The 14,475-nt window shown below is 36.8% G+C and overlaps 1 protein-coding gene across 1 annotated transcript in view; it reads right to left on the bottom strand.

Moving 5' to 3' along the window:
- Positions 1-14,475, bottom strand: part of dpydb (dihydropyrimidine dehydrogenase b) — a 176,146-nt gene that overhangs the window by 97,328 nt on the left and 64,343 nt on the right. Inside the window, 2 exon segments of the mRNA XM_051126299.1 lie at positions 1,295-1,479; positions 9,587-9,797. Coding sequence (XP_050982256.1) covers positions 1,295-1,479; positions 9,587-9,797 — 396 coding nt within the window.

Consider the following 14,475-nt stretch of genomic DNA (forward strand, 5'->3'; position numbering starts at 1 on the left):
CAGATACACATATATGTGACCCTGGACCACAAAACCAATCATAAGTAGCATGGGTATATTTGTAGCAATAGCCAAAAATACATTGTATGGGTCAAAATTGTTGATTTTTATTTTATGCCAAAAATCATTAGGGTATTAAGTAAAGATCATGTTCCATAAAGACATTTTGTTAATTTCCTACCATAAATATATCAAAATTTGATTTGAAAATATGCATTGCTAAGAACTTCATTTGGACAACTTTTTTCAGTATTTTGATTTTTTTGCACCCTCAGATTCCAGTTTATTATTAAAGTCAAATAATTTCTGTTTCTGTTACATATGACCCTGACAAAAATCCTACACTTAAAGTTGAAGTGTTAAAATTTGCAATCCATTTTACTTTTTTTAAAATAACAAACTACAGATAAAATAAAGTTTAGATAGCAAAAGAATAATTTGGGACACCCAAAAGACTTTCACACCACACTAACATTTTGTGTTGACAATTTCTCACAAGTTAAAATGATGGCACTTATTTTTCTCAGGCAGAGAGAGACTGTACTGAGCATGTGCTGAGTAAGTGTCATCACTCTAGTTTGTTTGTGACTGAGGAAATTTATTGTGTTACAACTGCCTCCGGTCTCCCCTACTAGCACAGAAACATTTTTTGAAAGCTAAAGAAAAGACAAACAAGCACGCTGTGCAAAAGAACATCTCATCCCACTGAAAATCCATACACAAAGCTCAATAACCAAAATTTAAACGCAACACCCACAACAAAATGCGATCTTATCTTCCAATCATTTACGTGATCTTGAACCGCTGAACCCATTAGCAAATATTTGTACAGCTCTTTCTCTGTAGTCCAAAATTACAGAATGGTTTTGGGGGGAAAATGGATTTGTCGAACAAACACTTCAGCGTGACTTCCTCTGGCCACAGTTACATTAGCGATTAACCTCTTCGTGAACCTTCTCTTTATGCTGCCGCTTAGGTCTGTGTGCGAAATCACAGAGAACAGTCATCTGCTAGGAAAACGAAGGAAGAAACTTCTACCGTTTGAGAGTCTGAGCCAAAAAGCACTCAAGATGTCACCCTGAGAAAAAAAAAGTCCCTGTGGAATAATGCCCTCGCTATAAAAACTGTGAGCGTAAAACTTTGAGTGCTACACTAATGCTGAAAATTGCTGGCACTGACACATAATGTGAAGCAGGCTCTCAGAGCTACACAACTGTGGCCAAACACTAAGTATGTTGTGTAAGACGTCCAAATGCAGAATGAGATGGATTGGCTTATTGAGTGGAGAGCCCACCTGGATGTACTTGTGGATGTGCCAGGAAGCTTGTTTGCCATCGTTGACAGACTCCACGGTGGTGTTGGCCAAGCCGGCGATGTCTCCGCCGGCAAACACCCAGGGTTCACTGGTCTGCATGGTTTCGCTGTTCACCTCAGGTGTCCCCCATCCGTTCAGCTTTACTGGTTCCAGGGCCTTCTTCACTGTTCCAGCACACAATATTACAGAGATCAGAGTGGTTAGAATCTATCAAAACTAGATTAAAACAGCCTTTTAAGTTTTCTTTTTAAGTTTTCTACTTTTTAAAATTTCTATATTTTCACAAGAAATACTATTCTTGTGAACTTTCCTGGAAAAAAAATGTATCACTTCATCCCTGCCCCCCCAACGCAAAAAAAAAAAAAAAAAAAAAAAAAAAAAAAGAGGCATGATTTCTATGGAAGCCTGTTTTCGCTACTGTATTAAAAAATTTAAAAAGGTAATTGCAACTTTTTATCTCACAATTCTGACTTTTTTCTCAGTTACTAGATTACATCTTGCAGTTCTGACTTTTTTTCTCAGTTGCGAGTTATAAAGTCAGAATTGCAAGATATAAACTTCAACTGCAAGTTTTAATGTCCAACTCTTAAGGGACTGAAATTATATTACATAAAACATTAATATTTTCTCAGAATTGCGAGTTTATATCACGAAAAAGTCAGAATTGCAAGATAAAAAGTCACAACTACCTTTTTTTATTCAAATGTGATCTCATGATAATTTGTATATACTTTACGTAAAATGTGGTTCTACATGTACATTTACTTATGTATTTACAGGCACTAAAACGTACAATACTGACGTATTTTCCGCATTTAAATGTTAAATAGTGATGCATTAACGACGCCTCAAAAATGAATCCTTATGACTATTGAAATCACGACATTAATTTTATTATTATTGTAGTTTTTAGATGTCATATCAATGGCCTTGTTTTCAATTGCATTATTAAATTACTTATATGATAAATTACTTATATGAAAAAATACTTAATATGAAATGATAACATTTTGTTCTATTCTCATTTTCAAGAATATGCCTGCATAATGTTAAACAAGACTACACTTTAATCCCTTAGTGTGGAATCTTCAGAATCCACATGACTGCAAGGAACAGAACCAAATCCAAGCACTTATTCTGAGATCTTTATCTCTATCCTGAGCAGCGACCGTAAGCAGCAAACAAAGCCAGCGCTGACGTGCTCTTTACAAATTCAAATGTTGCTGCTTCAAGAGACGACAGGTTTTACGGAAGAATAATTGAATGAGAAACGCACGACTTCACGGAGTGGATCGGGATTATAATTTGGATGATATTTAATTTTTTATAATAAGATTAACATCTTAAATTCTGCTCTGCACCTCATACAAAACTACTGTATTCCACCAGAGGGGACTGCAGCTGTAAAACATCGTCATTTGGGTTACTTTTGGTACTGCTTTTGACATTTTTGCAAAACAGATAAATGATTGTGATTGCACTTGCAGTTGCCCCTGTCTGTCATTTTTTTTATATTGTACAGAAATAGTTATGGTTAGGTTTAGAGGTAGGAGTAGGATTAGCGACTATAAAGATATTTTTAATGTTATATTGTTACTAAAATTGGAATTTTCCTGCATATTTCTGTAAATTACGTTTTATATCCTTTTATATATATCGCTACAAAATAGGTATTGATAAAATTACAAAAACGCATAATTGCTATAAAATGGGTAGGTTTAGGTTTGGGGGTAAGTTAAGGGGTCTAAAAAAATAAAAATTATTGATAAAATGATAAAAAGGCATTGATACGAATATCTTACTGAAATAAAAGATACATAAATATTTTACGTTTTTAAGTAAAAATACATAGGGATTTTAAATGTTGAAATACGTCTAAATTGCACATTTCAGCATTAATAAATACGTACAAAAATGTACGTTTTGTGCTTGTAAATGTTATGTATTAATACCTATGTATAAACAATGAGACCAGGCTGTTCATTCAGTGGCGGAAATGGGCTTCCACAGATTTCAAGATGATAATCAGTGTTGGGTCAATTTACTTTAAATGTAATGCATTACAATATTGAGTAATTCCATAAAAAAGTAACTAATTGTGTTACTTAGTTACTCTATATGGAAAAAAATGTGTTACATTACTTTTGCATTACTTTTTGTCACTTGGGCTGGTCTTGCTTATTTGTTTATTAATAACAAAAAAACCCAAAACGTTTCTGACAACTGTAAAGACACGTTTACACAAAAAGTGAAATTAATAAGCCTCAGGCTGAGGGAAGTGCCTCTGCCTCTGCACCTCACTCCCGATTTCTCTTAACATGGGGACAGGAGAGATGTCAGTGAATTAATAATACAACAAAGTAACTGGCATTACTTATTTGAAAAAGTAGTTTAGTTATTTAATTTTAAATTTAAATGTAAAGCTAGTTACTTACAAAAAGTAATCGGATTACGTAACTCACATTACTTGTAATCTGTTACCCCCAACATCGATAATAATATAGTTAATAATACTTTACTTTTCTTTCTTTATTTTTTACTGTAAACAAATCCTGACTTCACAGACAGTGTTTTTGTATGAAGGTAGTCCTTAAAGAACTTGAATGATTTCAAATGAGCTTTAGACTTGCAACATGCAAATATTTAATCTTTACAATATTATTTCCTAGTAGACATTTAGAGGGGGAAAACAAAATTTACAGACATTTATAAATACATTTACTCCGTTTATTAATTCACCATCTGCCAAACCACTCGCACAGGATTGTGGGATATCATAGACAGCTCTACGCAGCCTTCAAAAATCAAGCAGATGACACACTTTAGTAGACAGGATGTCATACAAACACTGAATTCACACGTGTCTTGATGCTTTCCAACCTACACAGAATGATTTTTTTTCAGCTTTCAGGCATATCCAAGGACTTTTTAATGAATGTATGTAGTTGTTTTCATTCACGGTCACACAGGTGTCCTAGCAGTGTAACCACATGTGTTGTCCACATTCACTGTGAACATGTTCCACTAAGTTACGCTTGACAACAGAAACTAGCATAAGAAATATTATCATTTAAAACCCAACAAACATGTTTTTAATGTTTTACTGGGAAAACGCATGCATAGTGTACTCACACATTGAAGAGAGGCAGTTGTAGAAGTTATTTTTGATTTCTATGTGCACAAAAAGAATTCTTGTAGCTTCATAACATTATAGTTGAACCACTGATGTCACATGAACTATTTTAACAAAGTCCTTACTAACTTTCTGGACCTTGACTGTGATAGGACCTTGCTGTCTATGTAGCGTCACAAAGCTCTCGGATTTCATTAAAAATATCTTAATTTGTGTTGCAAAGATGAACGAAGGTCTTATGGGTTTGGAACGACATGAGAGTGAGTAATTAATGACAGAATTTTCATTTGAAAACAACTAACCATTTGAAACCGCATTTGACAGCTCAGAACAGATGTGAAAAATGTGCAACAACAATATCCAATCTGAGTCACATGTCTGTAAAAAAAACACATACATGTGAGCCAGTGTAAATATAGATTCATAGTCACAAAACTTCAATTTTGATTTTATAGGATCTTTAAGTGTCCAAATACTTTTTGGTGCCACTGAGGACACATAACTGTTCACTTAGTGACTGCTGGATATTGTTTAAGCTGAAAAATGAAGACATGTCTTTGATGGAGGAAGAAATGACAGTCCCTCCGGATTCCTGCCTGAGACAAGCAGAGGAATTTGTAACCTTGACGGCCCTGTTGATGCTTTTGCTGTGGCTGTTATTGTTGAGTATATCTTCCCTTTCCTTTTTTTTTTGAGACCAATCCCCTGGTCCCTCCGTCAGCTCTCCTCGCCTGACGCTCCAGTGATCATGAAGACTGCCGGCCTCATCACTTTCAGCTAAAAAAAAAAAAAAAAACATCCTCACACCCTCCTGTTTGTTTCCCTCCTCCCCCCACCTCTCTCTCTGTCTGTCTCATGCACACACGCGCGGGCTGTGGAGTGTGACAAATCTAAGGGACTCCTGAGATCTTCCCCTTAAATGAAATGGCCTCCTCTCAGAATCCAGTAGTAGTCTCCAGAGTAACTTCTCATACTGCTCATTGCCAAGCTCCATTAGAAGATGGAATGCACGCTGTTGTGTGAAATACAAGCAGGAAGACACTGGCATGAAGAAATGCAACAGCTTACAGGAGACAAAGCCACTTTGGATGGATGAAAGTGAGAATGCATAATGCATCACTGAAAATGCATATATATGAATTAGTTTATTGTTATGATGCTGAAAGAGTGATGTGAAAACATCACACTTCTTCAGAAAATAACAATTATGTTATTATTTACTCATATCATGTCTAATCTAAAGCTGTATAGTATTTTTTCCAAGTGGAACACAAATCTTGATTAAAAAATGCACAATTGGCCTTAGTAAGACAAGTGTTACAATCTTCTCCACTGGACTGATTGATACCTGTTGTCCAAACAAATTAACCAGTTGATTCACTAATTGGATGGAAAGATTCGTTTACAAATAGGACTGATCCAGTTCTCAAGCTCAGTTCACTGACTCAATGATCTATAGATCTCAAGTTAGTTGTTCACTGGAGGAGAAAATTAGGTAACTAGTATAGGGACCAATTGTTACTATTAACTAGCTGCTTATTATCATACATATTATTGGCTACTTGTAAGTACTTATAAAGCATTTATTCTGCATGACTATATTCTACATCTCTAATCCTAAACTTAACATCTACCTTACTAACTAATAATAACTATTAAGCAGAAAATTAGGGGTTTACTGAGGCAAAAGTTGTAGTTAATGGTTTATTAATAGCAAGAACTAGACCTTAAAATAAAGCGTGACTGAGAATTATCTGTGAACAATGACTAAAATTTTAATCTGTGCCAGTATTATTTTAGTAGTATTTATATGCTATTTATTCTTTTTTTTTAATGACAATTTGTTTTGATTTTAATTTTAGTTTACGTTTTAGTTTTTTATTTTTAGTTTTTGAAATATTTCTATTCAGCTTTACTTTTATTTCAGTAATTTTAAAAACAACATTTTATTTTAGCTGCGCTGGCAACATTTCTGATTTTCGTTAGAGTTAAATTTAGATAAATTCTTAATTAAATATTTTTAAGATTAAGATTCAATTTAAGATTTTTAGTAGTTTTAGTTTTGCTTAACAATAAAATATCTCGGTTACGTATGTAACATTCGTTCCCTGAAGAAGGGAACAGAGATGTCACGTCGCACGACTGATTAATTGAGATCTCAATTAGTCGGTCATAATGACATGCCGTCAAATGTGACCGACTGAAAGGCAATGTCTCGCACACATATGTAACCCTCGTTCCCTGTAGAAGGGAACAGAGACGTCATGTTGCATGACAGACTAACTGGGATCTCAATTAGTCAATCATACCGTCATACCATCGAGAGTGACCAACTGAAAGGAAACGTCTCAGTTACGTATGTAACCCTCGTTCCCTAAAGGAGGGAATGGAAACGTCACGTCGGTATGACTGACTAATTGGGATCTCAATTAGTCGGTCATACCGACATGCCGTCTAGAGTGACCGACTGAAAGGAAACGTCTCGGTTACGCATGTAACTCTCATTCTCTGAAGAAGGGAACAGAGACGTCACATTGTATGACAGACTAATTGGGATCTCAATTAGTCGATCATACCGTCATGCCATTGAAAGTGACAGACTGAAAGGAAACGTCTTGGTTAAGTATGTAACCTTCCTTCCCTGAAGAAGGGAACGGAGATGTCACGTCGGTATGACAGACTAACTGGGATCTCACTTAGTCGGTCATACCGACGTGCCATCTAGAGTGACTGACTGAAAGGGAACGTCTTGGTTACGTATGTAACCCTCGCTCTCTGAAGAAGGGAACAGAGACGTCATGTCATATAACAGACTAATCGGGATCTACATTAGTCTGTCATACCGACATGCCGCCGAGAGTGACTGACTGAAAGGAAACGTCTCAATTAAGTATGTAACTCTCGTTCCCTGAAGAAGGTAACGGAGATGTCACGTCGGTATGACTGACTAATTGGGATCTCACTTAGTTGGTCATTCCGACATGATGTCGAGAGTGACCGACTGAAAGGGAAACACTGGTCTTGAGTCTCTAAAATTGCACTTTTTGTCTTTCACATAGAAAATAACAGCATGCAGGATCAGAACGACATGAGAGAGAGAAAATGACGATAGAATTATTTAGTTTTTTTGGTGAACTACTCATTCAGCTGTGAGTATGTCTCAAAACTGCTTTGCTTTGAGGCCTAGGAGCCTGAATACAGACAACGTCATGCTTCATGGGGTCCAGCAAAGGGTCCTCACAGTGGTAAAAGTAGCCAGTCAGCTGCTCATCCCGCTGGCCAGTGGTGATCTAATCACCGGCCAGCCTGCCCACCCAAGATTGCAAAGGGAGAATTTCTCACTATCTCAGCTTTTCTCTTCTTTAACGCCGCAACGCAACCCTCTTCTGTCAGCTCTGCCGGCCATTGGAGTGGATAAGTAATTCATATCTTGGGCAAGGTGCGGGGACTGAGTGGCATTTATAAGCTTGCTATCTCTGAGCTTCAAGCCAGTGATGAAACGACTCTCCGCTCAGAGACATTACAGTGTTTAGGATGGATGACAGGTCTGCTAGTGAGCAACAACACTGGGACAACAAAACGCTAAATAAAGGAAAAAAACATCATGAGGAGGTGAAAAATAGCTGGGTGAATGTGTGGCGACAAATAGACAACGAAATGCAGGAAAGTACAAAAGTTTGAGGCCACATCTGGGATTTAAAATCTAATTTAAACCTGGAAGTTTTTAGGATCTAAAAAATACAAAACAAATGAACATTAAAAAGATGAAATGAAATTCTGTACTTAAATACTCACCCTCATGTCGTTCCAAACCCGTAAGACCTTATTAAGATATTTTTGATGAAATACTGGTACAAGAGCTTTCTGATCCTGCATAGACAATGCAATTACCATATTCAATGGTCGTCGAAGACTGACACAGAAGTGAATAAATTGTTGAAGTCGTTATTTTTGTTTTCTTTGTGAAGAAAAAGTATTCTTGTTGTTTCATAAAATTAAGGCTGAACCACTGATGTCACATGACCTATTTCAAGAATGTCCTTACTGACTTTTCTTGAACATGGTAACTCATGACAGAATCTTAATTTTTGGGTGAACTATCCCTTTAAATATTTAATACTGTAACTCTTTGGATCATTAAAGCAAATGATACAAACCACATACTAAGACATTTTCAGTTTTTTTGTATTTTTTATATTTAATTTTTCACTCAAGTTGTTGTTAATATTATTTATGAAGACACAAAGAAAATAAAAAGACCTTGGTCAATATATATAGTCAAGAAGCACAGACATAATATGTGAATGTGTGGTTGATGTTTTTGGCTAATCTGCTGAAATAAGGTTGTATTTGTGATGGTGGACTGATAAAGGATTCCCATAATGAAACAAGGCTCTCGTTTTGAGGGTCTTATCATCTCCTGCCTCTCCCTCAGAGTGATGGTTATCACACTGTGGCTACTAAAATCTGCTAAGGAAAGATAAGTGGGGCGGTGCTGAATGCTTATTGACGAGAGAACAGTCTGGATTCTGTGATGGCTCGCTGGGGAAATCTTTCACATGGACCACAGCTACCCCAACATGTGCTCTAAACTACATCAGAACCAGTTTTTAACTGGCTAGTGTGCAACAAAAAACAGTATGCATTTGAATCATTAATTTAGGTACCTTCAAACTACATTGCCCAGGAAACAAATAAAGTTAATTCATTTCTTATTATACTATCAGTCAAAAGTTTTTAAATGTTTTTTTAAAGAATTATTTTCTGCTCACCAAGCCTGGATTTATTTAATTCAAAATACAGCAAAAGCACTAATATTGTGAAATATATTTACTATTCAAAATAAGTGCTTTCTGAATATATATTTATATTAGGAATAATTAACATTTTAAAATATGTCCAAATAGAAAACAGTTATTTTAAATAGCAAAAATATTTCAGAATTTTACTGTTTTTGCTGTACTTTGTACTGATGAAATAAATGCAGACTTGGTGAGCATAAGAGAAACATTAAAAATCTTACTGTTCAAAAACGTTTGACTGGTAGTGTACATACAATATATTAAGCTTCAAAAAGGAGTTTAAAAGAATAAAAATAAACCCATATAAACTGTCACCAAGCTCAACCCTGACCTCACCTTCTGGATCGTTCAACATGGAGCCAAAGGCACTGATAATGACGTCTGCTTTCAGGTGGACAATTTGCTCCTCATCAACAACCCAGGTACCATCATCCTGTTGCTCTGTCCGGCAAAAACGCAGGCCTACGACACGTCCATCTTTCATGATTACCTCATGAGGGAACAGGAAGGGCAGGAACTCACACTTTTCCTCTTTGGCCACCTCCATCTGAAAAAAAAAACAGAAATCAAAAGAGAAACATGTGATCCTAATTGCTAACATTGGAATGCCTGAAAACAGAGTGAACTTCATGCATTCTTCCTTAGAAGGTGGTCACAACACAGAAATGTAAGTACTGGCTATACTTCAAAAACGTCATAGGAACCCGAAGATCTTCCTGAGCCTGCTTACAGACAGCATCACCCGCTTTACCGTACTGCACCATTTATTTAGAAATCTCCAAATCTCCCAAGTAAAAATCTCCTAGAAGTTTCTAAAAGCCAAGATTCAAACCCCCAAAAATATTTCTGTATCTTCTGCTCTCTACTTAACCCTCCAGCTTATCCTATTCTTTACACTGTATCTCCTGATAACTTTACCAGTGCATTGCTTTTTTTCCCCTTTAAGAATTTCCAACAAAACACTCCAGTATAAACCATTTACAAGGTTCACAAGCACAAGAGTCCAAAATCCCTTCCACATGAACTCTTGACCTTCTCCTCAACCCTTTTTTTCTCCATCTTACACTCCTATTCGTGACCTCCACCATCACTTGACCTCCCTAACTTCAGGTCCTCTTCACATCAGTTTGTAGTCATGGACATCTGTTATAAGAACCTTTACTGACCTTTCTCTACAGTGAAGAGCAGTAGTTCTCAACTGCTGGGTAGTGACCCAAAAATGGGTGAAGAGTCTGCTCTGACCTGTCATGAACGGAAGGGATAAAATAAAATCTGCTGTGTTCAACCATATTCTAGACTATACCTGCAAGAACGACTTCATTGATGAAAACTGGTTTCGGAATGGCACACTCCACAAAAACTGCCCTAATCACAGCGATTGAATTACAGGGTCTGCACTCACATTGTTTTCACCGTACCTTTAGAAAAGAACCCACTAGATATAATGGGAAGGACCCACTTCATCTCCACACCCATTGGAGTTCCACAGGGTTCAGTACTCACACCAGTTCTGTTCTTCCATTACAGCAAACGGTTTTATAATTATCATCTCTCATGGCTTCATCTCTCTTTCTCTTTGAGCTGATAATCAATTCATTGATAAATTCACCTTTGAAAGGTAGTTATAACACAAAAAAGTAAGTACTCCACACCCATTGGAGTTCCACAGCATTCAGTACTCAGACCATTTCTGTTCTTCCTTTACACCAAAGGGTTTTGTTGTTTATCACCTTTCATGGCTTCATCTCTCATTCTCATTGAGCTGATAATCAATTCATGCATTCATCTTTAAAAGGTGGTCATTACATATAAATTTAAGTACTGGGTATACTTTGAAAACGTCATAGAAACCTGAAGATTTTCCTGAGCCTGCTTACAGACGGCATCACCCGTTTTATTGTATTGCACCATTTATTTGGAGACCCAAATCTCCCCAGTGAAAATCTCTTAGAAGTTTCTAAAAGCCAAGTTTCAAACCCCAGAAAGCATTTCTGTATCTTCTGATCTCTACTTAACCATCCAGCTTATCCTATTCCTTCCACTGTATCTCCTGATAACTTTACCAGCGCATTGCTATTTTTCCCCTTTAAGAATCTCTAATAAAACATCCCAGTATAAACCATTTAGCAAGTTCACAAGCACAATAGTCCAAAAACCCTTTGACATAACCTCTTGACCTTCTCCTCCACCCATCTTTTCTCCATCTTACATTCCTATTAATCACCTCCACCATCACCTGACCTCCCTAACTTCAGGTCCTCTTCACATTGGTTTGTGGGCATGGACATTTGACAGGTTATACAAATCTTTGCTGACCTTTCTAAACAGTAAAGACCAGTAGTTCTCTGGTGGGTAGTGACCCAAAATTGGGTGACAAGTCTGTTCTAACTTGTCATGAATGGAAGGAAGAAAATAAAATCTTATGTCTAATGTGAAGCAAGACACCTGTAGAACCACACATAATTAACTGTGTTCACCCATATACAAGACTATACCTACAAGAACAACTTCACTGATAAAAATGGGTTTTGAAATGGCACACTCAATAAAAACTGCCCTAATCACAGTGATTGATTTACAGTGTGTGCATTCACATTGTTTTCACTGTGTCTTTAGAAAAAAACCCACTAGATATAATGGGATGGACCCACCTCATCTCCACTCCAAACTGGAGTTCCACAGGGTTCGATACTCAGACCAGTTCTGTTCTTCCTTTACATCAGATGGTTTTGTAATTTATCGCCTCTTATGGTTCATCTGTCATTCTTATTGAGCTGATAATCAATTCCTTCATGCATTCATCTTTAGAAGGTGGTCATGACAAAAAATTTAAGTACTGGGTATACTTCGAAAACTTCATAGAAACCTGAAGATCTTCCTGAGCCTGCTTACAGACGACATCACCCGTTTTACTGTACTGCACCATTTATGTGGAGACCCAAATCTCCTCAGTGAAAATCTCCTAGAAGTTTCTAAAAGTCAAGATTCAAACCCCAAAAAGCATTTCTGTATCTTCTGCTCTCTACTTAACCCTCCAGCTTATCCTATTCCTTACACTGTATCTCCTGATAACTTTACCAGAGCATTGCTGTTTTTTTCCCTTGAAGAATCTCCAACAAAACACTCCAGTATAAACCATTTACCAGGTTCACAAGCACAAGAGTCCAAAAACCCTTCCACATGAACTCTTGACCTTCTCCTCAACCCTTCTTTTCTCCATCTTACACTCCTGTTCATCACCTCTACCATCACCTGACCGACCTAACTTCAGGTCTTCTTCACATCAGTTTGTAGTCATGGACATCTGAAAGGTTATAAGAATCTTTGCTGACCTTTCTCAACAGTGAAGAGCGGTAGTTCTAACTGCTGGGTAGTGACCCAAAAAGGGTGACAAGTCTGTTCTGACCTGTCATGAACGGAAGGGATAAAATAAAATCTGCTGTGTTCAACCATATCCTAGACTATACCTGCAAGAACAACTTCATTGATGAAAATTGGTTTCGAAATGGCACACTCCACAAAAACTGCCCTAATCACAGCGATTGAATTACAGGGTCTGCACTCACATTGTTTTCACCGTACCTTTAGAAAAGAACCCACTAGATATAATGGGAAGGACCCACTTCATCTCCACACCCAGTGGAGTTCCACAGGGTTCAGTACTCAGACCAGTTCTGTTCTTCCAATACACCAAGGGTTTCATCTGTCATTCTCATTGAGCTGATAATCAATTAATTCTCACTTTCCACCCTCTAACAACCACGTATCTCACAAATCACCTCATGTCTGGCTAGCATTTCTACCTAGATGAATGGCTGTCTTCTGAAGCTAAATTTATCAAAAAGCAAGATTCTGTGCATCCCATTTAAAAACCACCCTTGCCAAGACCTTGTCATTTCAATAAACAACTCCACCATCTCACCCACACAGAAAGCCAAGAACCCTGATGTCACACTGGACAACAACCTGTCATTTGCACCACATAAACTATCCACACTCAAGACACACAGAATCCTCCTGCTGAATATCCAGAGTCAGCCCTTTTCTGACCAGCGAACAGTGCCCTAGGTTTTATTCCTATATTTGCCACGACATTTGAAATTCCAAATAAAATTGAACAAATATTATATTATTTAAAAAAGAAACCAAAGAGTGTCTTGTTTATTTTCACTAGTTTTATTGTATTTGCATTAGCTTTATTTGTACTAGCAAGCACTTGTTTGTATTTGTACACAAATCATTTCTTTTTCTAGCAGATAATGTTCTAAACTGTATGCTTACCATCTGTTGATCACAATAGTCTCATGCGTCAAGCTAAAGAGCCTTTTGTAAGTCGTTCTGGATAAAAGCATCTGCTAAATTCCTTAAACGTACATGAACTGAGAGCAGAAATAATACTAACACTTTTCATAAAAAATACCTCCATTATGAAGAGGCTTAATTTACGGCCATGGTGCTTTAGCACACCCCTGTTTGAACGTTCGCAGAGCAAAGGCAGAGCTAATAGTTGCTGTAGTTACACATTTCTAAGTTTAACTTTCTTGTCACTGTTGCCATGGCAGCATTGCAACAGTTGTCATTGAGAAAAGAATATGTCTTAATTACTTTGTTAAAAAGCTCCACAGAAAAATAATTCTTATTATATAAAGCTCAACATGGTCACCTTTACAGAAACTTCTCTCACTTTTTTTCTTGACAAACTCTTTTCAGCTGCTTTTACTCCAAGGTTTTTTTTCTTTGAGATGGGGAAGTCCTTCTATGGGTAATACCAACAAAATACATAATTCTTTAGCCTACTGTGTTTGACAGCAGCTAACCTAGGCACTAGGTACAGTATAGACATTGAAAATGCAATATACATACAATATAAAATGGGGAAGGCAAGATTTAAATTGCTATTCATAAACCGCTTAGCATAAAATCAAAGACAACATCGCATCTTGCTTATCCTGTGACTGTTTTCACAGATGAATCCACAGTTCAAGTCTTGACAGTGCACACATATACTGTGAAGGTTACTAAACATTCTCCTCAAAAACTTTATTTTTTTCTATCACAATTTAACTACATTTGTAGTTTTTCTACATTTACAGAATAACCATTCTGAACATAATAGATATCAAAATTAGAGAACTACCTATAAGTATTAACATTTCAAGGTCACTGCTTAGTCCTATTTGAAGTTATCCTAACAGGATTGGAAAGGCAGTTTTTTAAGCATATTT

Source organism: Labeo rohita, chromosome 2 (assembly GCF_022985175.1).
Source record: "Labeo rohita strain BAU-BD-2019 chromosome 2, IGBB_LRoh.1.0, whole genome shotgun sequence".
In the NCBI taxonomy this organism is placed as follows: domain Eukaryota; kingdom Metazoa; phylum Chordata; class Actinopteri; order Cypriniformes; family Cyprinidae; genus Labeo; species Labeo rohita.